This window comes from Amphiprion ocellaris, chromosome 19, assembly GCF_022539595.1.
Source record: "Amphiprion ocellaris isolate individual 3 ecotype Okinawa chromosome 19, ASM2253959v1, whole genome shotgun sequence".
Classification (NCBI taxonomy): Eukaryota; Metazoa; Chordata; class Actinopteri; family Pomacentridae; genus Amphiprion; species Amphiprion ocellaris.
The window spans coordinates 18,367,085-18,394,154 of NC_072784.1; the positions used below are offsets into that span (position 1 = coordinate 18,367,085).

The following is a 27,070-nucleotide window of genomic DNA, read 5'->3' on the forward strand; positions in this document are numbered from 1 at the left end:
CGTTGTTAATGTATAAAGTTAAAGTTTTATTTTTATAGGCATACACTGTACATAGCATTAAACTCCATTTTTGTTCATCTCTACTGAGAAAGATCTCATTTCATAGTGGGCTTTTTAAAAATGTTCTATAAATGAAAAACAGCGAATCTGGACATAAAAAAAAATAAAAACAATGAGAAATGATATTTTACATTCACATGTGGGGGAATTCAATATTTGGTCAAACACCGACAATTTTCTTGTATTCTTGTAAAGCTTACCTTCAACACAGCATTGTTAATTATGCAACACGTCCATATCGTTGCAGCACTTTTCTGTGTGGAATTATTTGGCACTTTTATCGATTTTTAAAGGAAGACATTTACTCTGTGACTGGTTTATTCATAATTATTTGCCTGACAAAGTGTGAAGATTTCAAGGTCATGTAAACGTGATGATAAGCTTTTGCTCTGAGTACCAATAATGGGATCATGCGTAAAATCAAAGGAGGGATGAGATCTCTTCGCCACCGTCTACGGGTTACATTCAGTCAGTCGGTTTCTCGTCTGGTTGCCTATTTTTGCAGAACAATGATATAAATGCACAATAACTTATTTTTACCATAACGACGTGGTGGTGATGCTAGCCACTGGAAAAGGTTCACAGGGGAACACATCAAGCTACCGAACCCTGATCACGTTTCTCTGTGGAACAGTCAGAGGGTAACATCATACTACAATACAGAGTGACTGCACAGGAACAGCATCTGACTGAAGCTAATGCTGTGGCTAACATGTTTAATGGATGGTTTTGTCAAAAGACAGCACATGCATTTCACAGATTTAAACTTGCGTTACGTATTGAGATGTCAAACAAAAGCCAGTCTATAAGTACAGTAACAAAACCGCGGAGGGAAACACACTGAGTAATGGGTAATTGCAGCCTCTTTGCTTCGACAAGATGGAATAAAAGAAAAAATAACGTGTGATCCTCTTGGTGCAGTAAGCGATACCGATTAATAGTATTTCCACTTTAAATAGTTTAGTTTAATAAGCTTGGCGTATACAGTCTTACAGGTAGGTGGGTGGGTCTGGGCAGATGAAGAGGGGAGAGCTGTCGCTGAAAGAGATGGTGCTGCATTTGCAGAGCAGCAGCACCTGCAAACCGCAGGGAGGGACTTTCTATTTTTGGAAGTGCAGCAGAGAGGGCAGAGACAGCGACTGTCAATAGAGACTTTGTCAGCTAGATGTGATGCTGCAGAGAGGGACAGAAGCATTAGTAGGAGGCTGAAGGAGTTAAGGAGGTTATGGAGGTAGGCAGATGATGAAGCTAAGCCATGTCTACCTCCCTCTCTATTCCCACATATTTGAGGGCATCTGCTTGGCTGTATCTGTTGGAGGAAACATGAAGTAAAGTGAGTTAGTATACAGTATATCTAGAGGGCAGTTATTCAGTCACAATGCACAGCGACTTATTCTTGTTTTTTTTATTTTACTTTGCAGCTGATGGAGAGTCACAAAAAGGCCTGTGACTCTACCTGTAGTCAAAGAAGAGCTCCTCTCCTTGCAGAATAGCTCGTTTGGCAAAGATTCCGATGCGGTGGTCTCCGTTCACCATCACCACTGCAACAGCAGCAAACACAGCGTCAGCCAACAGAACCCCTCCGATCTTCACATAGCTAATGAGGTGGACACACGCTCACCTTTAGCGTAGCAGTTGGGATTAACTGAATGATTTGCAAAGCGGATTTTGTTCCCCTTTCGCGTGGCATCCACGACAAAGTCTACTGAGAGACACAGAATATATGAAGGATTTCTTAACATAGTACTATGTCTGGTGTACAGCAGCAAAACAAGAGTGGGGAGTACTTGCCATTGTTCAAGTTGAAAAGGAAGCTAGACATGTACTTGTCATAGATCCTTCCACGTCGGTCTGCCTCATCCTGGGAGATCAGCTGCTCATGCAAACACGCAGGAAAAACAACACTGAGTGCCACACTTCAATCACGCTGACAGCTTATGAATAATGCATTTGAAAATAAAATCTGACTAAAGTGCATGGACTTGCCTCTCCGCAGTATTCAGAGATGAATTCATTCTTTTGAACAGGCTCTTTGATGAAGGTGCCCCACCCGGCGACGTCTGACGGAGCCAACAGCAGGTGCTAAAAGGGAAGTACACGCTATATGATTTATGTGCACACCTCCAGCTTCCACTATTTACGACAACAAAATATCAGTCTGCAGTTATTTAAATATTAAATCCCCCACTTTACCTTTTTCAGGCCTCTCTGGATGCTGCAGTTTTTACAGGAGACTGCTTTGCTGTCCCAGTGGTCGGCAGCACCGCAGGTCATGCACAGATCTGGGTCACACTCCCTCACAGCCAGGTAGCAGGGACACTGTTTAGTGTTGCACTGAGTCTTACACCTGCAGCCTGGGAAGCGGTTCTGGCCTGGAAAACATTTAGGCACACAGCTGCTTTGAAAGGGAAATTGCTGACAAGGTTTGTGAGCAAATTGCATACAGGAATACAATATATTATATGACTTGGCGGAACCCGATATGATTATGATAAATAATTCCTCCTCAAAATGCAGTTGCAGCGCAGGAGCTCGATGGCTGAGCACTGCTGAGAGCTTCATCAGTCAGAGACCTCTGCTGGCAGATATGCTGAAATACAAATTTGAGGAGCGTAACATAACACCCTCCGGGCAGATGAACGGAGGGCAAGAATAACCAAAATGTCTTTCCAGCAGCCTCTGCTTGGAGAAAACTGGCCGGAACAAGAGCTCCAGGCACCATTTCTCTCCTCTGTCGTGACGTCTTAAGCTCTCGTTCCCAGCCTGTGTGGGTTTTATGCGTCTGTATCATCAAGCATTGTTTAGCTGAAGCTGTCTGACTCATACTGATGTTGGAGATGATGTTGTATATCAGGCACAGGGCCTGTCATATCCCTTTGATTTCCCTCCAAGTCTTTAGAGCACGCACATGTGGAACTGAGGGCTGCTTCCTGTTTGGCCCCAGCTCCCCTCTGCTACGGGAAAAGGCGAGGTAACAGGGAGGAGGAGGGGGGAGAGAAGGTGACCGAATCACGGCACATGAACAAATGAGGCAAAACTCATCCTTTCCAAACCATTGCAAAATGTTTACTTCATCTTATCTTCTCTCACTCTCTATTGTGAGGTCTCCAGAGGGCAAAATACAAAACGCACTCCTCCACCGTGTGGCCATTTCAGAAAACACAGTTCTGGGTCATTGCAGCAGCAGCAAATGCCTCATTGTGAACGCAGCTCTGTGTTAAACAGACAGCCACCTATCCCCGCTAGAGGACAGTTTCTCCTCTAACCGCTGCCAGAATCCTGCAGAATCATTTTACATTCTGCTGCCCTGCTCTATTGTGGCTTGGCAAAAGGGCTTTAAAACTGCTGAGATCTTTCACTGGAAAATGTGGTTATGACAAACAATATTCTTTGAGCATCGCACAGAAGAGCAGCCTACTCGTGTGTTCGTGTGCGAAAGACAGAAAGAATTGTTCAGTATGCGAGAGACTGGTGACACAGGTGAACGAGGAAGGTGAGACTCACACTCGTGCTCGCACTGGCAGAACTTCTCGCAAAAATTCTGGGTCATCACACACGGGCAGGAGCTGTCACAGGGGTGGTCGGGGTGGTCACATGGCTGATAGTTGTACACCTGATTGGACGAGTTATCTGGAGCAACAGAGGACAAAGCCCTCAGACTGGCACAGTAGGCTGTGTTTTATGTCAGAGGGCACAGTGTAGTGATAGTCACAAACATACCTTTCTTTAGCTGAATCTTTGCCCATAACCTGCAACATCAAACAAACACAAAGGCAGGGTTCATTCAACTTTGTCATGAACTGCTATAACACTGCTCCATTCCTGTTCAGTTAATTGATCTCTCATGGCTTATTCAGGGGAAAAAAATGTGACAAGGTGACAGAGAAAGAAATAAAATAACAGCCGATATCTTGCCTGTGCTTTCGCTTCTTCTTCTGAGGCGAGATCCCTCCATCCTCCAAAGGAACACGATGAATCAGAACCTCTTTCACTGCAAACTCGTACACCTGTGGGAAACAAAAATGACATCTCAGCCTGCGTATTCGTCACAACTGTCACAACCATGAAGAAATTCTGTTCTCCTTACTGTTACTGTGTTGTGCAACCTGAAAATCATATCGCTGCGCTTATGCCACAGAACATCCTGACCACCCTCCTCCGTCCTCTGCTATCAAAACTGCACTGCAGAGGCCAGACATACACATGCATCTGTGTGCGCACACACTCTACCACTTCTGGCTGCTAAAACCCAGATTTGGCCTCTTCCCTAGAACACAGACATACATAATGATGCAGCTGGTTTCAGCGTGTCCACTGAGTGAGGCAGTGGGTGGGGGCTCTCTGACTATCAGCAAGGCAGTGGTGGTGCAATACAGAGTCTGAACCTGTCTGGTTTTGAGACAAGAGGGGTTACAAGGGTTGGATGTGCAGTGATGATTCTACTTCTTCTACACTGGGGGCACAGAAGTAAAAAAATAAAACAACCTGAAATCTCATTTAGAAGCTGCAATTTGATCTTTTGCACTCTTGTGAACAGACCAAATGAAGCTCAAATGACATGAGGTTGGGAATGTCTGAAGAATTGCATCATGAGAGAATATGAGAGACGTCACATCTGGTTAGCATCCCTGTTTATGGTGCCACATGCCATTCTCTCTGCAGTCAGCCCAATTATCCACACCATAAAACCACAGGCACAGCATGTGCATGCATGTGTTATTACACTCGCACCGACGCAAACGCGATAGAAATTAGCAACGCAAGTCTGTTTTCTACTTAATTTCAAAACAACTATGCACAAGTTTCAGAAAGCTGTAGCTGGAGTTCATAGATTAACACTGCAAAACTACATTTCATAGTTATTATAACTAGTAAACAACAGACGGGAAAGCTAATGACACACAATTGTGGCAGTGCTTTTAGTGCTATTTCTCAAAAATTCAGGCCTCATTTCACTTCACATTTCTTCCTTTGTTTTCTATTTGTAGCCACTCTCTACATCATTATGTGCGTTCATTTTGTTTTCTGTTCCACTGAACAATGGTACATTACGTCTCCGCATTTCATTATGCCAGAATCTGGCATTTTAAAGATAAACTACACATCAAATCCTGTTATATATTAGTATTAGAGCATGTGTGAAAATCGCTTTATAAAGCCCTTTGAGAGTCCACAGGTGGCTGTACAAAATCTGATGAATGGACTCAAGTAATTTCACTTGAATCACTTGTATAGTATGTGGGCTAAAATGTCACAAAAATGTCAAAGTTAAGTATGTTATCCAAAATGCCACAAAGATATTATAGTATAGTAGGTGAGCCAAAATGTCACAAAGATGTCATATTACAGTATTTGGTGGTAAATGTCACAAAACGTCCAAAATGTCACAAAAACATCATAGTTTAGTATGTTGTCCAAAAATGTGAAAAAAATGTCATGCTTTAGCATTTCATCCAAAATGACACAAAAATGTAAAATGAAGGTAAGTTCGATTAATTATTCTGACAAGGAACACTCCAGAGTTATGTGACGATTGGCATATGTGAATCATTCCTCTGTTGGCAACATTACTCAAAAACTGACAAAGGGATTTGGATGAAATTTTCAGGGTAGGTCAGAAATGGCACAAGGACCAAGTGATTCGATTTTGGTAGTGATGCATCTTGTAATCTGATCCATGGATTTGTTAAGGATTTCCCATTGAGATAGCGGAACGGTAACCATGGCATCATTCTTATGATAGGATTTCCCCAAACAATTAAGTGATCTCAGATCACAATCATCCAACAGTTTGTTCCGACCACATTTGTTCCTCGAATATGATGGTTCACCACTATCCTACCAGGTTTTAATAATTTGTTGGACAGTTCTTAACCTGATTTTAGCAGTTTCGGAAATCTCCTTAGTTGTATTCTTTGCTTGATGCAGGCCAGTAATTTGACAGATTAACATCAGTTCCATGACCACAGGACATGTCTTCCAAAATGGTTGTTTAAGAAATAAGAAGCTCCTGACTGCATCAGCTAGGCTTAAATAAGTTGTTGTCTGCTGAAACATATTCATCACTGCAATAATCATCCAGTGGAAGGCTCGTACCTACTTGCTTAGTTAAATCCAGGTGGCAACTCTAGTTTTTTGGACTGGCAGTGTATAAAGTGTGAGTATTTTACCTCTTTACAATTCTTGGTACCGATGAGGCGAGCGATGGAGCAGAAGTTGTTGAAGTATGTGCCGTGCAGCACCCTGAACAGCGACTCCTCGGCCCCACTCCACTGGACCACACAGCATGCCTGCTGCTCCCCATCCTCATCCCCTGGATGTGGCTTGGTGGGAGTCTGGCACCGTGAATTCCCCTCTGATTCAACACAGATACAGATACTCACACAGATACCTAAGCATCACTGACTAACTCTTCTTCTCAGAAAGTTTCAGTCATATTTTATTAATCTACAGAAAATCAGCTACACACGCTAACACTTTTTAAAAATTGTTCAGTCTCAGGAAAGTTAGCTTTTATCTGCACACACACATTGGTATTAGTAACTTAAGCCCCCACAGATATACATTTTTCTATTTCTGGATGCAGTTTTTGTGTATCTATGTACACACACAGGGGACCTTGCGTTTAGATTTAGCGTTTTGGATATTCAGCACTGACGCTTGAACACCCACAGTTCAAGGCACAGAGCAGAACGTTGCCTGGCAACAGGCTGAATGCAGCATTGCTGTGGCCACATGCTCCAGCACTGAGTATCTTTATTAATCTGCTCCACAATCTGTTTTTTCCACATTATCTCGACACGTGTGAGAGAGTCTGCTGAGTCACTGGCTGAGCACCAGCGGTTTCCACAACTAACAGGGACTTTCAGTCAGGCTCTGATGGCGATTAGCAACAACCTGAGAGCTTCAGGACGAATTAGAAGAGGATAACGAGCCAGAGAAGATTGCTCTTATTTCCCTCCTGCTGCTCTCCACATGAAAATGTTGATTGAATTTTTTTTTTTTAAAGGGGAAAAAGGCACTTTAGGAGGAGGGAGAGAGGGTACAAAGTGTTTATGTTGAGGCTGAAGCATGCAAAACTAATGAATATTTTGCTTGGCAAAAAGAGAGCTGATATTGAGAAAGATGCAAAAGGGGAGACAGAGAAGAGAGCAAAACATGTCATCTGCAGCCAAATTGCACTTTTCTGAAGAGCTGCAATCAGTCAGGGCAGACAGCCTTCCAGAAAAGGGGGGATTTGGGGAAGGTTATGGTAAATGATGCATCTACTCAGTCATAAATGACTCAGTCTCAGAAACACATTAAAATAAATAGTGACTATAGCGTACGAACCCACAGAGCACACAGACTTAATTGTATTACCAGAATGAACCAGATTTCTACTTTTATTTCAGAGTAGCTGAGAAAGCGGAAATCTTTGTGGTTTAAAACACATAACAAACTCCATTCCTGTGAGATCAGCATCTTACCTGAGGAGGAGGTGGTTTCGTGGTCACTGTCGCCCTCTTTGCCTTCCTCTGGGGACCCGGACGGTCCAGCACAAGTGGAACTGGTGGGACGCTGCTGTCTCCGTCGTCTCCGAGATCTCTGTGATCGTAACATATTCTGATCCACAAACTCTTTCGCCCCTTTCTTTGACAACAGGACCAGGGACGGGAAAAATGAGAAACACAATAAACAACAAAATACAGGGAGCACTCCTGAGTATATAATGCACCAATCAGTTAAATAATTGTTTGCATACTTGTAACAGAAAGCAGTCCACACCACATGGTTCAGTCTCCATGCGGATCTCCTTACTCTTCCTCTTGTAAACATTGGGTGTGGCATGAAAAGCTGAGGCAGAAACATATTTTGACTCCTTACTGCACATCAGATGATTAGTTAGCAGCTGTATGTCAAAAAAAATTAATGAAAAGGCCTAGATGCTACATGTATTTATCTCAGTTTCACTTAAAAATGAAAGTAAGACAAGTCATTACGGTGAAGGAAACAGTCGTATTTGAAGCAACGTCTGCAGAAGAGGGTGTGGAAGGAGTGCAATGACTGCTCCCTCTGCACAGACTTTGCGAAAGGTCCATCAAGGTTGGGGGTGCAGAGGGGAGGCAGCTTCACCGGGCTGGGGGGCTCCAAGAGGTCCTTGTACCTGAACAGGATGTATGGAAAGCTTTATTTGTGATATGTCACTTCTTTGTGGCACAGTATTAGTACCCTCATAAGTGTGCGCACTAGTGTTGGGCAAAGGCATTTCTTTCTAAGTGAAGCTCTTTCAGATGCTGATGCAACTACTCCTTTGAGTCAGAGAGCCTGAAAGGGAGCCACCATTATTACTTTCCTCCCTGACAACTTGCGTCTCCATGGTGAACACTAAGCAACGGACTGCTGAGCATTGTGCACATAGATCCCTGGATTGACTGCACTTTTCTTACTTTTCCTTGAGCTCCTCCGTGGTGCCCTTGTAGGGGAACATTGAGGCGATGGCCGTAAATATCTGCTCGTTGGGGATCTTCTTGCTGCTGGACACGTCCCTCACTTTGGGACACAGTGAACACAAATAACCCAGATTAGGACACACATCAGGATTTGATACCGATTCACAAATAAGGGATTATGTAATATGTTCCTTTAAACATTTTGCAACGGTGCGGTTTTCACAATTCTCAAGGCCAGTTAGCAATAACAGCTCTCTGCGAAAATCATGATGTAATAAGAACAGAGTAGATACTATCTTGTATTTGTGGACCCCTTCCTGCACAGATGTGCTTGTGAACCATAAGTTGAATGACAGCATGCTTCCATTTCACTATCGCTAGGTGTTGGCAGAGCGTGTATACACCTCAGTTTCCTTCAAAGCCTGGTTTGAGAGGTCATTCAGTTCTGTAATTAGAGCCACGCCATATCAGTGTCATGGACAAGCAGTTCCCTCACACACAGCAACCACACAGGGGCAGCTTTAAAGCAAACAATGCCAGTTCAAGAACTGCTGTGGCAGGGCGACCTTGCGGCAGCTGTACAGTGTAATGAGAGGAACGGTACGAGCCTTGTTCAGCCCTCTCACAGAGTCTGAATGCACAAATGCGCCGCCGAAGACTCACCCTCAGCAGTGCTTCTCCTCTTCCTCCTGATGAACGTCACCGCTCCGGCTTTATTCTCTTCTGAACCCTCCGCTGCGCTCCTCCTCATCACTCTCTCTTCATCCTTCTTCACTGTCACCTCCTCCTCCTCTTCCTCCTCCTCATGGTCAGAGTACTGGCTCAAGGCCTCCACAAGTTCTTTAAAGATCTCGTCACTGATGAACCCACCCTCTGGGACACAATTAACATGTCATTAACTGTCACACCTTATCATATCTTAAATATGGTAAAAGTATAGTAGCAATGGTTAAATTATTAGAATTTAATGGGACATAGCATTTTACATGTACCTCTGTCACCATGGACACCATCATAGTTGTCGATGAGCTCTTCCAGAAAGGCCTCGTCCTGCTCCAGCACCTCATCACCCATGTAGGGGATGTTGTGAAGGAACGTCTCATCCTCTACCTAGAAAACAAAACCTCCTGTAAAGACAGCGACGTGACCGCCCGGTGTAGCAAACAATTCACAAAACGCGCACACGGTCCTGCTCACGGATATTCCACAGAGAAAGCAAAGGTTCACTGAAAATAAAGAAATGCAAAGCGAGTTCTTTTGCGAGCAGGTTCTGTTCAATGAGCATATCCCCTTTTTTGCAGATGTATTTTCTAAATAAATCTTCTGTGGAACAAAGAAGGTTTCAGCTTGATGTGTTCTTGGGTTTATCCAGCTGGTTTAGATGTTCGGTGGACCAGGAATTTAATCAGCTTAAAGAGGAGCAGGCCCAGTTTCCATTTAGCACATAAAAATCTCAAAAAGTGGAGTCTGGTAAAATAGTGACACATAACATAAAATGTGCTCTGTAGATGTAAAAGCACCTCATGTGGTTCATCATACCATGAAGTTGTGCTGCAGAGGCGACCAGGAGTACATGAAGGGGATTCCTGCAACCGTTGACAGCGGCCTCATGGCGATGGCTTGAGCTTTGAATCCAGGGAAGCCGAATTCAACGGTACACATCTGCAAGAGAACCAGAGGTGGGTTGATCAGATTTTACAACAATATTCATCATAGCTGGACAGTTTTATAACTACATAATCAAATTTGCTGGTTGACCCCAAACAGGGCAACACGATATAGCGGAGCCTAACAGCATGTGGCAACAGAGAGATGCTGTTATGCCCTCAGGCTGTTTGTATTATGAGCTCCCACAGGGTCGTCACTATATGAACATGGCGAGGAGGACTCAACATGATGGGCATTAAGGAGTTTTCTTACAAGCTTTCTCACAACAAACTCGCGCTATAAGAACAGATTGGATTACTAGTAGAGCCAGAGCGGCCCTGGACGGGAATATGAAGACTGAGCCACACACACCTTCTTGTTAGCCAGAGCTCCGCCAGAAGTTGACAGAGGAATGGACTGAATCCTGAGCTTGGACCACTCTGAGTTCAGGAGATTTGTCTGCTGCTCAATCTTTTGCCGGTTGGACATGAACAGGGTCTGGAGACAAGCAGACAAACAAATTCACCCACCAAACAAGCACCTGCTGCAGCTCCCCCACACCATGCATGCAATCCATGCACACAAACTGAACACCTTAGTGTTTCACCAGCAGGTTGTTAAGAACCGACTAGACCCACCTTGACCTCTTCTGCTTTTTTAAGGCGTTTTAATTGGCGAAGGCGCATGTACTCCGACTTGACCCTCCGTCTCCACTCTAGCAGGCTGCGGGAGGGTACAAAGGAGGCAGGTTGAGGTCTTGGAGTTGGGGGGGTGACACCGGTGCTAGGGGCCGGGGCTGCTGCAGCTGTTTCCTCCATGACTCTTTGAAAACAGAAGGATGTTTGCTTCACAATCTCAGCTCAGATACATTCTAAACTTGTAGGTATTGGCATGCTCACAATCAATAGCTTTGGTGTGCCTTCTCTGCTTCAGTTAGCTATCTTATCACAGTACTAACTCTCAGCATTAAACTTCCCCATTCACTCTCAGTGGAAGCTTTTCTGAAAGACTGCCCCCCTCTGTTGACAAAACAAAACAGACACCTAATGTAAAAATGTCTTCCAGCAGGGTGCTTTAAACTGCTCATGGTAGGCTGCTGTTTTTTTTTTAAATCACAGGAGGCGTCTGCTTAAATCCTGACCAACAGACAGTGAAATGTGTGCATCAATGGATAAAGTCTATGAATTTAACAGCACGGGGCATCCACATTGCTCAGGAGTGGGCGTGCCTCTTCAGAAAAGCAGAGCAGAAAAGTGCGTAGTACAGTTTTCCTGGGTTTCATAACCGCCTCATTGGACATCAACTTCCCCGTTTGAGCTAAAACATGATTCCAAATAAACACATAAGCAAAACTGAGGCCAGGAAACTGCCACGGTGCGGTTTTTTTTTGTTTTGCTTCCCCCGGACTACGAGGTGTGCACAGCCACAGCTATGAAGTGCGCTGCGTCCTGTAGGTGCAGCTCCGTGCCAACGCAGCCACACAGCACCCGTCTACATGTAGAACACTTTAAAGACGTGCGCACCGAGAGCACCAACAATGACGGCACGCTATCCTGGCGCACGGCGTGTGCACGTCCAGATCTGTACATCCAGTGTCGCAGTTATTAAATACCTTCAAATCCTCGTCTTGCGTCCTATTTGTTGCGACAGCAGCCCGCAACGCGATCAAGTCCCCTCTCTCTCTGTATTTTTTTTCTTTTTTTTCTTTTTAAAAGAAGGCAGATCCGGAGCAATTTAAAGGGCTGCCTTTGCTATGGATCTGACGCAGATCTCGTCTCCACACGGCGAGGGGATCTCACAGAAATCCCTGCGTTATCCACGGGCATGGTGCTGGAGGTTGTTGTTGTTGTAGCTTACAAATAGCTGCGCACTTGGCTCGCTTGAACCAACCCGAGCAGGAGGGTGACGTCTTTATTATGATCGCAGCCTTTTTTTCCTTTAGCAGAGCAGGATTTATTACTATTCTGCGTCCTGTGAATAAAAAAGTAGCGTGGAGCAGCCACGGCACAGTCTTTTTTTTTCTTTTCGTTTTTTTTACGCGCACACACAGGAACTGATGCAACTGTCCGGAGTGCTAGATCGCCATCTAAATGCGTGAGGGCAGAACAGTCTTTGGCTTTTTTTTTTTTTTTTTTTTTTTTTTTTGGCTTTTAACAAAAAAAAAATCACACCATCCTATTTAGAGCAACCGAGAAAGTGCAAAATGCAGTGCAGTAAAGTCGAACAGACAGCACTTAAACGCAACATCACAGGAATATAGGCCTAGTGGTTATTTTTAAGGAAATGCAAAACAACATAGACGTCTAGCAAAACAGTTGAATGCTTATATTTAGCACTAACGTTGCAAAAAAAGACTGTCTAATACTCTAAGATTTAAAAATGGTTAAGTAATAGCTGGAAGGTGGCCTACAGTTTCCTGACATTCCAACGGACTTATTCTGTCGGATGGAAAAACAGTTGAGTTGCTGTTCAGCTCTCCTCCTCCAGGGAGAGCCCGACACGGTTCATCCCGTGGGTGCTGCTGCCTCATGCCACTGATGCCATCACGTACTTCACGTAAAATCCAACTTCACACAACTTCGGCTGGAGTAAAGCACTTTTTTTTAAATGGAGGTTGGGTTATTTTTAAAGGGCAAACGCATGAGAAGCAAAAATGATCAGAATTTACAGGAAGATACATTCATCTCTATATCAAGGGTGTCAAACTCGTTTTAGTTTAGGGGCCACATTCAAGTGCATTCTGCCAATGTTCACATTTAATGAAATCTTTTTTTACAAATCATAATGAACAATGTGATATTGCTTAAGCAACTTAAGTGGAATTTCAACGATATTAAGCCTCAGTTTATCATTTGTGTTTCACAACTTACGGATCACAGTGTATCCAAAGGTACAAAACATTTAGTCACAGGTATCTGGAACTGAACCATGTAGTATTTTACATCTTGTAAAATGTAGATCCAGAAAATATTTTAAATTTACATTTATTTCCACATCTGAGTAGTAATCCTGACACACCACACCACACAAACTAAAGTGGGAACTATTAAGGAATAGCGTTAAGTTATCCCCCTGCCTTGTAAATGTAGAAAATGTATACATAAAAATACATAAAAGTTGTGGCAGTGCATCAACAATACGGTTCCACCAAACCAAACTCAGTCACTTTCAATGCCGTTAAATATTTTCACAGTCAGTTTTCATTTTCACCTCTGTAATTTTTTACACTTTGTAAAGTCATTCTGTGGGCCGGATTGGACCTGGGCCTTATGTTTGACACCCCTGCTCTGTATGAATGTTCGGATGATTGTGCAAAAACTAAATGGGAAATCTGGTTTCAAAACACATGCAAACTGATCATGCATTTATCACGTCCCTGCAGCACAATTAACCATATCTAATTTTTTATTCAGATTTTCTCATTTAACCCGATTTGACGGCCAGAAACTGCTAATATTCTTCCTGAATATGCACATAATTAAACCCATAAGCAAAAACACACATAGTTTTCTCCACATAATGAAATCACAATGTGAGGGATACTCTCCTTGAACAATATTTATTTTTGACAGTTTGGTCAATATTTGTGAAATATTCCTGTCACTGAAATAGGAAATTCTCTTTTAAGATGCATTTTTACATAGATTTTTTTTTTTTTTGCACAAAGTTACTTTTGTAATGCAGAATACAATCTTTTTAAAAATGTTTTTTCCCTATGGTTGTGAATTTTTTGCGTTTCTTTGTGGTAATTTTGTGTCTCCTCATAGTCATTTTGTGTCTTTTTGTAGTTGTTTTTTTGCTCTTTATGATCATTTTGTGTCTCTTTGTCAAGGTATATTACTGCCATTCTCACTGTTGCACTTCTGCAGTTTGTGCAGAATTGAACACACATATGCAACACTTCTGTTGTGAAAAGTAGCAACAGATTTCAGGCCTGCTTCTTTACTGACTGTAAACTAAGCTGGCTGATGTCTCAACATCCAGATTTAATTATATTCTAAGTTCACCATATTGTGTATTTATTCCATGTTGAAAATCGTGCTAACAACTAAAATCGTGCTTGTCATGAATAAACGTTTTTAATTACCTGATTCAAGATACAAGAGTTTCATTTGCCACATGCTCATACAGTACTAAATGCAAAGTGACAGTTCCACAATGCTGTGCAATAACAACAAGACATGATAAAAAAAATGCTTAAGAATAGAAGAAATAGTCATAAATCATGAGGAGTGAGGAGAATGTGAAACTAAAGTGCAGTGGACATTGTGCAAGCATTACAGTGTGAGTGTATGTTACGTTTATGCATAAGAACTTGTGCGTGTGTCTGCATACATTTGTATCTTTAATACATATTTACATTGTGCAAGTGGTGTATTAGTTTTGTGTCTAGTTTTTGTATGCAGTCTCATTTGTCACTATCTCCAGCAGTTAAATCTGTTGTGTAGTTTGCTTCTTCTAAGAGACAAACGCTAACTACAGAAATAATGCTTCTTTGACACACAAGATGGCACTGTTCAGCTACGTTTTATGGAATGACAGTGCATGTGCTCATACACACACGTCTAATCAGGATAAAGAAATCTAATATTATGGAATACCAATATAACTGACCCAGGTTATTACTCTCTGATGTTGTTGCTCCTTTCTGTTCTCTGGTTCTGCTGTTTATTCCGTGCATTTCTGGTTATTAATTATGCATCAAGTGACCAAACGTACCCTGCACGACACAGCATGTTAGGCCTGTGTACACTGGTATTTGGAGTGGCTCGTGCTATATTGATGCTGAGCTGTCACACAAAAGCAAACACACACAGGAAGATGAGCTCGGGGAGTTCGGCCTGTTATCAGCAGGAAGTTTTTAATTCTATATCGTGTAAACTGTGTGTGTTGATCTTGGCACCTGCCGTTGAGGCTCATTTCTTCAGATAAGTCGGAGGTTTTATGATCTGTGACAAATGCTTGGGGACTGATTAAACAGATACCTTTTAAGTCATTTAAAATAAAAAAACACACTCACTCCAAGACGCATTTATTCATGGAAGACAGATGAGCCAAGTAAACTTGCCCTGATTTTGCTTTCCCTCGGCAACATTTGAAATATGTTTCATGCTCTTCTTTGTGAGCAAAATCGATTTAGTCGTTTAACGTCACCCTAACTGTAAGTTTGATATTTCAGCTTCTTTTTGTTCGATTAAAGAAAAAAATTTCAATCCATTGCATATAAAAAGAGAGGCCTACTTTCACCAAAATGAAATGTGGAAGCAATTTTGGCCAAAGCTATCTGGCTTTGCTCCAAGACCAGCAGCTGAGGGAGAAAACTCATCTTTCAGTGACGTGAATGAGTGCATCAGCTTCACTCTGGATATCCCTGCAACCTCCCCTTACCACAGAAGCTCAGGCTGACGTCAGAAGCAGAAGTGGCGAGAAGGGGAGAGGGGGCGTGTGCACTGCTGGTACACCACAGCACAGATACAAAAACAATATATTCCTTATGCACCAGCAGTCGTAAACAGTAAATGTCAAGTTTTATGGCAGCATCTGATCTGATGTAATCTGGAAAATGTAGTCTCCAATGATAGATTAAAAGAGAAATCCACCACTGTTCCATGTTAGGATCTGTTTACAGGTCTGCTGCTTTTTGTTAAGAAAACTTGTATCTCATAATGGTGATAAAAAAAGAGTTAAAGTATTCAAATTAGCAAAATCCTTTGAGTGTATCATCCTGACCTCTTCAGTCCAAAGTTTGACCTGAAATTAACTTACATTGACCCATTATTAAATCTAAAATATTGCTGTATTGATAAAATCAGAGGCAAACTTAAAAACAGAATGAAGGGAAAAGAAAAAAGAGTGGGTGGGATTCACCCCAACTTCTCTATTTCAGTTTGAGACCAGAGGGTGGGATGAGAGAAAGTGATAGATAAAGAGAGAGAGAGTGATGCTGGTGCACCAATGGGCCACACTACTTCCAACATTATCAGAGGCTCTTTGCCCCATTTGGTGAATCCGCCCATACTAGGAAATGAGGGCTTCCTGTTGTTTTATAGAGCCTTCCTGCAAAAAGGTTGAGATATGTAATCCCTACCCACCAGGGGAGACGGACACAGCATAGTCAGGCAAAATGACAGTAACCAGACTTGTGTTTTCTGGCTGTTTTGCGGCTCTTCTCATCTGGGGTAAGTAGAGGATTTTCACTGTCCATTTCTCCACTCCTCTGATTGAATGTCTTAACTTGCCCTCTAGCTCACCTCTTAAGAGGAATTCTTAGGAACTTTCAGTAATTGAGTAGCCTTTAGAAAGGAGCTTAGCCAGTCCTATGATTAAGTTTTACACTTAAACAGTTTGGGTTAAGGGTCAAAGAGTGACCAACCTGAGGCAACAAGTTTATTTTTAAAGCATTTTGTGTTACTTTTTGTGAATATTATCATCACGTTTATTTATTCATTTATTTATTTTTTGAACAATTTATCCTGTGGTTATTATTTGCTGTTCTGTATTGAATAAGACATTTTATTCTTGTGCAGAGGGAATGATTGTAGACTGTTTAAATGTCCTTGAGTTGAATATATTAAGACTTCCTCAAAACAGTGGCAGACAAAGGGAGGATGCACTGATGTGCTCACTCCCCACAGCTTACTCTTTGTTACTTCCCATACCTCCTTCGCTTTCACAAGTTCAGGACAGGATTTTTTTAGATCAAGAAATAGCTCGCTAATATGATGTGCTAGTGATTATAGTGTTGCTACTTTACAGCTTTATTTCAATTATCAATTCTCATATTATAATTTTTTTTCCTTGCAGGATGCACAACAGTGGTTTGTCTGGTTGATGAAAAGGTAACAGTGCAACCGACCACCACAGCAGGTATGTGTATTTTGAAGACAATAGAGGAAAAAAACACATTCATGACCTCAAATACTCTGACTAACCTGACATCCCTCCCCTACAGTGTATAACTCAACACAGACGATGATTCCTGGTAAGTTTGTGATTTTTTTCCAACACATATTATTATACTGTCGACTAATAGCAACATGTCCGTATTGTCCTAACAAATTAAAACTGCAAATGGTCAAATTTTGATTTCTTAAATAATTTAGCAGAAATGCATGGATGCAGTTCAGTTTTTACATATTTTACAGTTCCAAACAGCGATTATATAATTGTGTCCGCTGGGGGATTTTTTTTTGATCGTTTCCTTAAACTTATTTGCTTGGCCTGGAACTGACAAACCCAGAAAGCAGAGCTCAGAGATCCTGTTGTCTGCCAAGATATCTCCTTGTGTGTATCATCATGAGAATCCAAGATAAACTCCCGGGGAGGTCTCTACCAGTGAGGGGTCAACAGCAGTAGACATGAGGCCCATAATGGTTTGGGGTTGAGGGTTAACTGAAACCTCATTATGAGCAGCCCCCACCTGGCTCAACTTCCTGAATTTGTTCGTCATTCACCCCATGCAATGTCTGTGATCAACGCATGAACTCCGAGTTGTGAAACAACTGCAGCTTTGGAGCAGCGCCCCTTTCACTGTTCCTCATCCTGTGCCTTCCCTTTTTTTTTTCTTTCCCCAACTGTCCCCCTCCTTCCCCTGCCAACTCCCCCCAACTCTGAGCTCCTCCTCTGCTCAAAAGACACATTTCCTGATGTCATTACTAAATCAAAATGCTGCTCGGCAAACAGATGTTGTGAGAGGCCCAACGTGTGGATTCAGTGACATAAATGAACAAGTTGGTTGTGGGAGAACATGTACTGTAGATTTTATTTATTCATTCATTTAGTCATTCTTGAAATCTGCTTTCCAAAGTGGTGACAGTGAAAAACTATCTTACAGACGCACTCTGAGCTCCCCGTGACATAAAACAAAGGTTTCCCACATTTGTAAGCTTTCTTTACTAGCGTGTATGTGTAAATACAGTTGGCCATTTAAACAGCTTGTCAGCTCTGACTAACAACTTGTTGCAGGTTTGGTCAAATTAACCCAAATATGAAATCATGGCTGTCTGCACAGCACACCCTGCAGAGTCATGATTACATCCACCCCAAAACGCTAAGCCCTAAATGTTTACTTATGTTTCCTATTTGGCAGAGGCAGCCCAAAAGGCAAATAAATCACATGCTGTGAGCTGGCCAGGCCTTCGACTGTGAGAAACTGAGACTAAAAAGCAGAACAAGAGTTAAAGAGTAAAGGGTTTTCAGATGTGAGTCCAGCCCCAGCTTGGGTGTGCTCGCTTTTATTTGGGAGAATGGAGAGGACAATCTTTGTTGCCTCCACCCCTTTAAAAAAGGAAGAAAATCTTAAAGAAGCGTGTGTTGGAAAGGGGAAGAGCTGCTGCCAAGGCGGAGGGCCATCAGACAGATCTTCGAAGAACATCTGGTAACCGCGGGTAACATTGTTTGGACATCTGGTAACCGAGGATTACACTGCGTCTCTTCCATCCTGTCGGGTTTCCTGTTATGCCTCGCTGTACAGAGTCTAAGAAGTTTAGGTTTATTATACATGGTCATCAGCTGGGGGAAACGTACCTTTATTCTTTTTTTCTGACATGAAGCGAGCACTTGGTTTCATTGGGGTATTCCTCTCCTTTCTCTCCGGTGAGTGTGTGGTCTCCCTGTTGCAGCTGCAAATGCCTGCCTCAGCACTACAAATGTAAAAAGGCTACAATAGGCAAAAGAAGTCTCATTGTATTCAATTGTATTTGCCAGGAAACATGTGTTCTTTAATGAATTAGAAAGGGCTTGCATGGAAGAAGGTTTATGTTGACTGTTTTGCCAGTATCAGTGTTTGATGTGCATGTTTTTAATCTAAAAGTGCTACTTTTTCTACTTTTTAGATGTCACTGGACAGTCTTCCTTGCCATTCGGTAGGTGACATAAACTTACAAACATACACCGTCTCTTATATCATTCTGTGAAGAAAGAGGAATTTGATCTAGCTCTTTGAAAAAAATTTTTTATTGTCATGCTCTAACTTGCCTCTGTCTGCATCTGTCTTTTGTCGCCTCCTTGTCTTCCACTCCATTTCAAGCAGCTTGTGGAAATAATTCTCACCAATGTGTGCATTTGTGCGGATTCTGTCATTATAACAATATCCCAACGATGGAGTGCCTCCCCAGTCTGTATGACCATCTCTGTCTGAGCAAATTTGAGACTGCAATGGATTCACTAAACAGCAGTGAGTGGTGCATTTGGGGTAATGTGAACAGGTAAATAGTGCATGTTTATATTCACAGTTAATTATCTGTCATATTATAAATATTGCTTAATATTCGCCAATTCTTGATTCAGCTTCCACATTCTCCCTGTCTGCAGTTTGTATAGCAACCTAAGCCACTGCACGGAGGAGATATCCGACTGTCTCCTGATCCCGTGGCCCAACCCTCTGGTGGAAATGACCTTTGTGGACATTCACTCCAGGTTTTTCCAGGACTGTCCTACAGAGGAGCTAAGCGACCCACCACCAGCCATCATCTTGGCCCTGGTGATCACTCCCATCTGTCTGATCCCGGTCATGGTGAGCCTGGTGGTGCTCAAGACCAAAAACGGGGATGGCAGCTCCTGATAATCCAGAATCTCTGCTCTAAGATGGACCTTCTCTCCCTTCTCTCCTGGCCTGAGGACTGCTTGTTAACTCGTAGACTGCTGCTATGCTTCATATCCCCACCAGTGACCTTGCAGAGGACTGGATCTTTCTGGCAGGTTTACTTGCACTTCACAACTCAGAAGAAGTTTGAATTGAAGATTGAGAGACAACACCAATTTAGAGTTAATGTTCTGTGACATCACATTTATTGCTGTTCAATGACAAATGTCTTGATGTTAATAGAAACTTGGTGTGGCAAAGTCAATGTCCTGTGTCCTGTACTATACTGTATCTTGTGAACACTTTAGTCAAAAGACTGTGACAAAAGTTTTGTTTTCAACCACTTGACTGGACCAATGATTAAACTATTGTTCACATCTAGTTTGCACACAATATGCAGAAAACAGAGCTTCGTTCATACTGGAGAAGCCAGTATTCAGGGTTGTTATGACAAAAGCTCTGGAGCTTGCAACAAGTAAAGGCAAAATACTGTATATTCATGTTGACACTACACATTATGTAGGACACTGGTTGTGCTGATAAAAGACAAGGTAATTTTTTATTACTGAACTACTTTTTATATGCAACTCTCTTTATTTGCTGCTCAAACTTAACTATGTAGGGAGACAACATGCCAGCTCAACTGTTTTTAAGTCTGAATTAGATAAACGTGTCCATGTCCTCTATGTGTGTGTAGGGAGGACAGGAAAACAAATTGAGTCTAATGCATGGATCTGGTTATATGAGTCATAGCATATGGAAGGTTTGGGGTCAGAGGCTACAGATGGGACACAATGAATGGGTGTGCCCAGAAAAGGAGATCTCCTGGTATTGTCTATTTTTGAATAGGAAATCTTCCATCTGTCCAAACCCTCATATCATCGCGTCATCTCATAACGATAAGCTAATTGAAGGAAAGTAGACAGAAGACATTTAAACTGTCTGTGCAGCATAATGATAAACACTGAGCAATGACAAAAAAGACGAGTGTTATCTTTGGCCTGAATCATGCTAATGTGGATATGTATTGTTCAGTTTTGACGACAAAGCCATTGTAAGTGCTTTTAGATTGGGAACAAAATGTGTATTTATATGCTTTGTTATATTTCTGCTATTGTCAGGACTATCGTACTGTACAGTCTGAGCGAATACATCCTGCCTGCTCTCACACCATGTACTGTTTGCATTTTTATACACTTTTTTATTATTATCTTTTAAACCATTAAACCGACTGTTGGATTGTTGGCAGTTGCTTAATCTTTTACTCATCTGGACAGTCGGGTAAATGATCTCAGAAACTTCCACTAACATGAAAGAGGCAGACTGTATTAAGTCCAGCTCATGTTCGGCAGCATCAGTGTGGTGAAAGTACCCTTTCACCTTTGTCAGTTTTTGATTAAACACTCCTCGAGTGTAAGGCAGATGGCAGAGCTTTAAGGCCTCAGGTAGTGTTTCACTGTATCTTCGGCGAACAGTATATTGTGGTGCAGTTGCTATGCTGCGCAAGTGCTGATGTAGTGAAGGAAGCAGTGACAGCAGTCATGCATCACACCCTCATCTGGCATACACAACACTGTAGGGTGGGCTTGTGTTTGTCTGTGTGTGTTTGTGTGTGCATGTGTGTGTGTGTCTGGCAGGGCTGGGTGGGAAAGTGTGTTTGGTGACCTTCTTCCTCTCTCGATGCCGGGTCATCCTCGTCCCCACCCCCCTCCTCTGAGCTCATCCAATTTTTGTGTTACTCCTTATTGTTACAACAAACCAGACACCGTTTGTGATGTCGTTGTGCAAGACGGGATTGTGCAAACAGTATTAATCGCATTTCATTGGTCAAATTACATCAATTGTTGGGGGAAAAAAAAAGCTAAAAACATTATGTGTGTATGCTCCTTTCAGAATACAAGTACTGAAGGTCAATATCCAGGACATGGGAGTTTTAAAATGTTTTCAGTCGGGAAACTTTGCCCTCTAGTGGCTCCAGGCGATACAGAGACAAACTGCTTTATGAAGCTTGAAATAACAACACTTCACCTCTAAAACAAAAGTTAAATGTTAAAGAATCTTTTTGAAAATAACTCAGAATCAAGCCTTTCCCTGAGCAACATTTGTATCAGAAAAGTCCCTGCCTGACATGCTGTTGTTTATCTTTGTATACAGACAAACAGCTGATGTGTATGTGTGAAATCTATAGAAAGAAAAACAGCATCTTGCACTCTTTATGGCAGGGGTAGCCAACACGGTGCCCGCGGGCGCCTGGTTGCCCGCAGAGACCATGTGAGTTGCCCGTCACACATGTTCTAAAAATAACACTAGTCACCATGAAATTCCTTATAAAAAATTATAGTTGCTGTTCTTTTTAAATCAAAAATACTTACATTAATGCAGATTTTGAATTATAATATTTATTATAATTTTTTTTTTTTTTTTAAAACAAAAATGTCTTCGGTATAAATGAACTTTGACCTTGTCCGAGTCAGAGTTCACTGCGCATGTCAAACCACCACGTCACTCTGCTGAAGCTTCCGGGCGCAGACACTTTGGGAAGCTAGATGTGGTTTTTACCCCCAAAACATGACAGAGAAGTGAAAGAGAAAACACTTTATTCACGATGACTTGGAGGAAGAGTTCTTTTTCACGACAGTGAAAGATAAATGTATGTGTCCTATTTGCGGGGCGACTATTGCGTCGGCAAAGCGGCACAATGTGGAGAGACTCTACGTTAGCCGCCACAAAGCTTCCATGCTAACTAGCCACCTGCTAGCGCACATAGACTGTATGCGCACTACGGACAGGAAAAACCCGGAACTTAAACGCAGCTTTGGCATCTGCTACGCGGCGAAAAGTTTCTTCGTGGAGAAAAATGTACCATTAGAACAGTTTGTTTCAGTGAAGACTAACGGGGCTCCACCACGACGGGTCGGCATGCAGGCTTCATTGTACGATGCAGAGGTGATCCAGACTTCCCAACATTCCTACATTACCACTGCATCATTCACCAGCAGGACATATGTATGTACAAAAGTGGCCGGATTTGAGCATGTGATGACTCCTGTCATAAAGATCATAAATGGCTCCAAAGCCAAACAACCAGGACATTGAAGGTGCTGCTGGAGGAGCTGTCCGCTGAACATGGTGACCTGTTACTACACACAGAAACCCCATGGATCAGCAGGGGAACAGTTTTGCAGCGTTTTTTGTCACTGTTGGCCGAAATCAAAGAGTTGATGCAATCCAAAGGGGAAGACACCTTGCTGCTTGAGGACACTAAGTGGATTCTTGCACTGGCATTTTTAACGGACATCACTGGGAAACTGAACCATCTGAACTGTGAGCTGCAAGGTAAAGGTAAGACATGATAAGCTCTGCAATGCCAGGCTTCCCACTAACACACATTTACAGACAAAGAAAGAGGTAACATGTTGTCATTCAAAACACCGTGCCATTACATAAAAACGTGAAAATAATTTGTTGAAAACATGTAATGATTTGTTATTATGATCTGTTAAAATGTTGCAATGCTGGTGAAAAATGCTGGTGATTAATACTAATGTGATAGGATTCATTTCAAAATGTGAAAGAGTTGATTTTTTTTCTTACATAACTGATCATTTTTACAAACATGGGACAGAGTTCATGAATTGTTCAAAAATGTTACAAAGGTAGGGGTTTGCACAAATGAAGCATGATTTGATGACAGTTAATGATTTCTTAAAAATGTTAGAAGTGACAATTTGCACAGAAATGTAACTGGTGTGATTTTGAACAAAATGCTGCAAATATTGTAAATAAAGCTGCTGTAACAATGTAAATTTCCCCTGGAGTGGGGAGAAATAAAGAACTTTATCTTATCTTTATCTTTAAATATGCTGATTCATACAAAACTGCCAAGAAAGATATTTACCAAAGTTTCAGAGAAGGGATACCAGATTTCCATATATATATGTGTGTGTGTGTTTCCTACCGTCATTGTTGTGGAAATCATTGTTAATAATTATTTTAAGGAATAATTAACATAAATGTGATCAGACAGTCTTTTTATATATCATTTTCATTATTATTGTTTAAAGGTGATGGCGCAAGTTTGCTATTGAGGAAGTTTGTATCTAACAAGGTGCCCTTTGTACTACTCAGTACCCTTGAAGTTGCTCTCAGGTTCAAAAAGGTTGGTGACCCCTGCTTTATGGGTTTTCAAGGAAGGACAGAAAATTAAAAACTAGACAAAAATAGAGACAATTGCACTCATTAAGATAGTAAAAACTGTGATTATTCTCTGCAAGGTTTGGATTTTCTTTCTTTCTTTCTTTCTTTCTTTTTTCTTTCTTTCTTTTTTGCTTGTTTTTAAAATGGTTACAGCTTCTTTTTTTTTTTAAAACCCAACTTCAATTTGTAGGCTAATCATCCTAAATCTAAATATATGTGTTGTGTCTGTGTGTTCAAATCTGACCAGGTTAGAAGTAGCAAGTAGCTTAATTGCCTGCATGAACTGAGTTTTTAAGCCTCTCAGCTCCAACTTATTGGTGGAATCTTTGCATCTGAAATACTAAAAACAGCCATATTTCTTAAACTATTTAAAAAAATATATAATCTGTGACATCTGACCATCTGATGTCAGTTACTGTAAAAACTTCCAATACAAAATGGTGTGTTTGAATAAATATTTGAATAAGCTGTGCCATCACACAATTACATAACATGCTGAGCTGCCTTAACTCGTATAAATCAAGGGCCTTGGTTTCAGGGATCTCTGTTGACACTGAAGTGGGCTGACTTGATGCTGTGGGGCTGGAATTACTCTCTGAAATGTATCAGGGAGCATGTCAGCAGCCCTACAGAGACATTTAGTTGTGTAAAATCTGATGAAGGGAGTTTTGGCTGACGTATTAGCAAATTCAGTGCGATCAGGAATACTTTCAAAACTCATCGAGCAGAGTTCACATATTCCTGCATGTGTGAGCTTAAAATACTGATAAAGCAACAACTGAAAGTAACAATAAATGCTGCTAAATATAATTATATTATTTTTGTTGTTTTGTTGCATTACACAGACCTCACAGTTATACACTCTTTAAAAATTAATTCAACGAATAGATGGTTGCAAGATTTAAAAAAAAGAAAAGAAACTAATTTACTCATTTAGATCAACTAAGTTGGAAAGATAATTTTAAAAGTTGGGTTGACATAATAATGTTGGTGGGTCCATCAACTTAATATTGCATGTAATTTGAATCTACATATATTAATTTAAAACTAAATTCAACTTGAGGAAACTTAATGAAATAGACTTAACAACTTATTTTTTTCTTCACCATGAATTCAGGATTTCAAGTCCCCTTAACACAAATGGGCAATATCTGAGACTGATAATTAAAATGCCTATGATTATAGAAGTAAAGCTAATTCCTCTGATTTCATATAGTTTGTGGGTTGAACATAATTTCATTAGAAGTTGTCACAACTCAAGAAGACTGATGCAAACTGTTGCGTTAATTCTGTTTGTTGAGCCCATATGTTTGTTTTCTTTAGAGTGTGTCTGACATTTATTCTGTTTCATGCACCAAGTTTCACAAAATACAACCCCTAAAACTGTGAAGTAAGAATAATACAAAAAATAAGCACAAGCATTTTTTTCCTCTCTATGTCATGTAAAGAAAAGACAACCAAAGCTGACAAGGTACAAGAATAACTTAGAAACTGGTTATTATTTTCTGATGAAATTTAAACATCTAATTGTAAAGTATCCGTACTGTGTGTGTCCATATATCTGTATGTGACGGGTGTGAAGACTGTGAAGGCTTTCATTAAACACACTTTCTTTTTTCACACAGCCACAGATACATGAATGTATATTTCTAGAGCTGAGACAAGGACTAGGTGGTGTTTGCACAGCACAAACAGACACCAGACGTCCTCGTCTCTCTGCAGCGTGACCACTGAGCCTGGTCTCTGGTTGCAGGTGGTGGGTTTTGGCTCTGGTTTCGGGTGCTCCTGGGTCTCCTCACCATGGGACTGTTATGTCCCAGAGATCTGGCAGGATGGCTGGCAGGACGGCAGGTAAGGGCATCTTTGTGTCAACTGCCGCTTGCTTTGGCAGATTTAGCAGCATGACTGGGGACTTTGGCATTGTAGGTGGCCAAGAGTATCAGCTTCACTGCTTTTATGTGCTGCATTGATTAGCATCAACAACAGCAGATGATCCTCCACAGCTGCCTGTGGGAGAGGCAGCTTCTTGGAGCAGGTTGTGCCAAGGTATTGATAAGTTATTGACGAGTTTTTAATATTGCATTTGATTTACAGATGCGTTTATTCATAAAAATCAGTTTGCATTCAATTTTTTCCCACCAACCAGTTTATTGGGCACACATGGACACTGGAGTATTTCCAGATTTGATGAAAATTAAAAGATTGCACCCATTGAAGCAAGTCATTCAGTGTGACATGAGTAATTACTTTGTTGTGTGAGAGGCAGGCAGCTGGCGCTGCTGTGTCAGAGCTGACCCTTCAGCTGGCTCCCATCAAGCTGGCAGCAGATGACTGTACATTCAAGTAGGTTTGACATCAAAACTGCTGCTCGATCACTCAGAATAAACTCAAAGAATTACAGAGCATGAATAATGCTGTTTCCCTGCCAGCTGAAATTTTGAGTGACGTGACAAAAATGTACTTCAGTTGGCCAGTGATGATGGAAAAGGAGCAGGGCCTGCATTAGCCTGAAGGTCAACGTTATTAGTTTGATGATTATCCTGAGAGGGATGGAGTTGCAGCAGAACAACAAGAGCAGGCCTACCTGAGAAACAACCATAGGGAGTTTTAGTAATCAGAATCAGGAAATGGAAACAATGACAAACATTACCAACTGAGTTGTAACAGCCGGTTGAACTTGATGTAGCTCTGAGCATTAACAGCAGAGAACACAATGTATAATAAACATGTATTGCACGTGTGTGTCCAGACACATAATCTGCATATATTGCCAACACTGGAGAGAAACTGAATTGGGAACAGTTTGGGGAGTAGTTTATCTAATTTTATGTGAAAAATTATAAATAAAGCAGGGTCATTTTTGGTTTGTTAGTTCAACTCAGGCAGAGGGGGCACAACATAAACATGAGTAAATTCATGGATAACATGCAGGTTCATGTAGGTGGTTGAACATCTCCACTGAAGACCTGATGCTGGGCTTGAAGACACACAGCATTGTGTTAAACAAAATAACATCATTGCTATTTCTTAAAGCGGATTTTTTTTTTTTTTAGATGAGCCAAACACAGCACTGACATAATTTCACCTTTTAAGCTGGCGACTAAAACTTCGAAAACAGACACTTCTTTGCAGCCAGAAGATAAAGAGCAAC

General features: G+C 41.5%; 2 protein-coding genes across 8 annotated transcripts; one reads left to right on the forward strand and one right to left on the reverse strand.

Annotated features, from left to right (window-relative positions):
- Positions 1 to 2: 2 nt before the first annotated feature.
- On the reverse strand, positions 3 to 12,678 carry ezh1 (enhancer of zeste 1 polycomb repressive complex 2 subunit). Of its 4 annotated transcripts, none has more exons than XM_023264188.3 (20): positions 12,550 to 12,678; positions 10,778 to 10,961; positions 10,512 to 10,637; positions 10,032 to 10,154; positions 9,485 to 9,602; positions 9,156 to 9,365; positions 8,490 to 8,592; positions 8,043 to 8,206; positions 7,805 to 7,896; positions 7,530 to 7,692; positions 6,231 to 6,415; positions 3,976 to 4,067; positions 3,781 to 3,809; positions 3,565 to 3,690; positions 2,254 to 2,432; positions 2,047 to 2,142; positions 1,852 to 1,933; positions 1,682 to 1,765; positions 1,517 to 1,601; positions 3 to 1,369 (listed from the first exon to the last, which is right to left on the reverse strand). In XM_023264188.3, exons 2-20 carry the CDS (start codon positions 10,955 to 10,957, stop codon positions 1,309 to 1,311), a joined length of 2,298 nt encoding a protein of 765 aa, XP_023119956.1. In that variant the 5' UTR covers positions 10,958 to 10,961; positions 12,550 to 12,678; the 3' UTR covers positions 3 to 1,308. The 4 variants fall into 4 exon arrangements, with proteins under 4 accessions (XP_023119956.1, XP_023119955.1, XP_023119960.1 ...); XM_023264187.3 differs by lacking the exon at positions 12,550 to 12,678 and adding an exon at positions 11,752 to 12,255; XM_023264192.3 differs by lacking the exon at positions 12,550 to 12,678 and adding an exon at positions 11,752 to 12,255 and having other exon boundaries at positions 1,475 to 1,601.
- A 3,441-nt stretch (positions 12,679 to 16,119) lies between these two features.
- On the forward strand, positions 16,120 to 20,966 carry ramp2 (receptor (G protein-coupled) activity modifying protein 2). Of its 4 annotated transcripts, none has more exons than XM_023264181.3 (6): positions 16,120 to 16,318; positions 16,944 to 17,006; positions 17,092 to 17,121; positions 18,974 to 19,003; positions 19,168 to 19,345; positions 19,452 to 20,966. In XM_023264181.3, exons 1-6 carry the CDS (start codon positions 16,264 to 16,266, stop codon positions 19,699 to 19,701), a joined length of 606 nt encoding a protein of 201 aa, XP_023119949.1. In that variant the 5' UTR covers positions 16,120 to 16,263; the 3' UTR covers positions 19,702 to 20,966. The 4 variants fall into 4 exon arrangements, with proteins under 4 accessions (XP_023119949.1, XP_023119950.1, XP_023119952.1 ...); XM_023264182.3 differs by having other exon boundaries at positions 16,124 to 16,318; positions 19,171 to 19,345; XM_023264184.3 differs by lacking the exons at positions 16,120 to 16,318; positions 16,944 to 17,006; positions 17,092 to 17,121 and adding an exon at positions 17,153 to 18,734.
- The last annotated feature ends 6,104 nt before the right edge of the window (positions 20,967 to 27,070 follow it).

Excerpts from the sequence above, each read along its gene's own strand:
- ezh1 (XM_023264188.3), bottom strand. The coding sequence starts at position 10,957 with ATGGAGGAAACAGCTGCAGCAGCCCCGGCCCCTAGCACCGGTGTCACC. Across the intron at positions 1,602-1,681 it reads TCCCAACTGCTACGCTAAAG|TGGTGATGGTGAACGGAGAC; the intron begins GTGAGCGTGTGT and ends CTGCTGTTGCAG. Across the intron at positions 1,370-1,516 it reads GAGCTCTTCTTTGACTACAG|ATACAGCCAAGCAGATGCCC; the intron begins GTAGAGTCACAG and ends TTCCTCCAACAG.
- ramp2 (XM_023264181.3), top strand. The coding sequence starts at position 16,264 with ATGACAGTAACCAGACTTGTGTTTTCTGGCTGTTTTGCGGCTCTTCTC. Across the intron at positions 16,319-16,943 it reads TGCGGCTCTTCTCATCTGGG|GATGCACAACAGTGGTTTGT; the intron begins GTAAGTAGAGGA and ends TTTTCCTTGCAG. Across the intron at positions 17,007-17,091 it reads GCAACCGACCACCACAGCAG|TGTATAACTCAACACAGACG; the intron begins GTATGTGTATTT and ends CCTCCCCTACAG.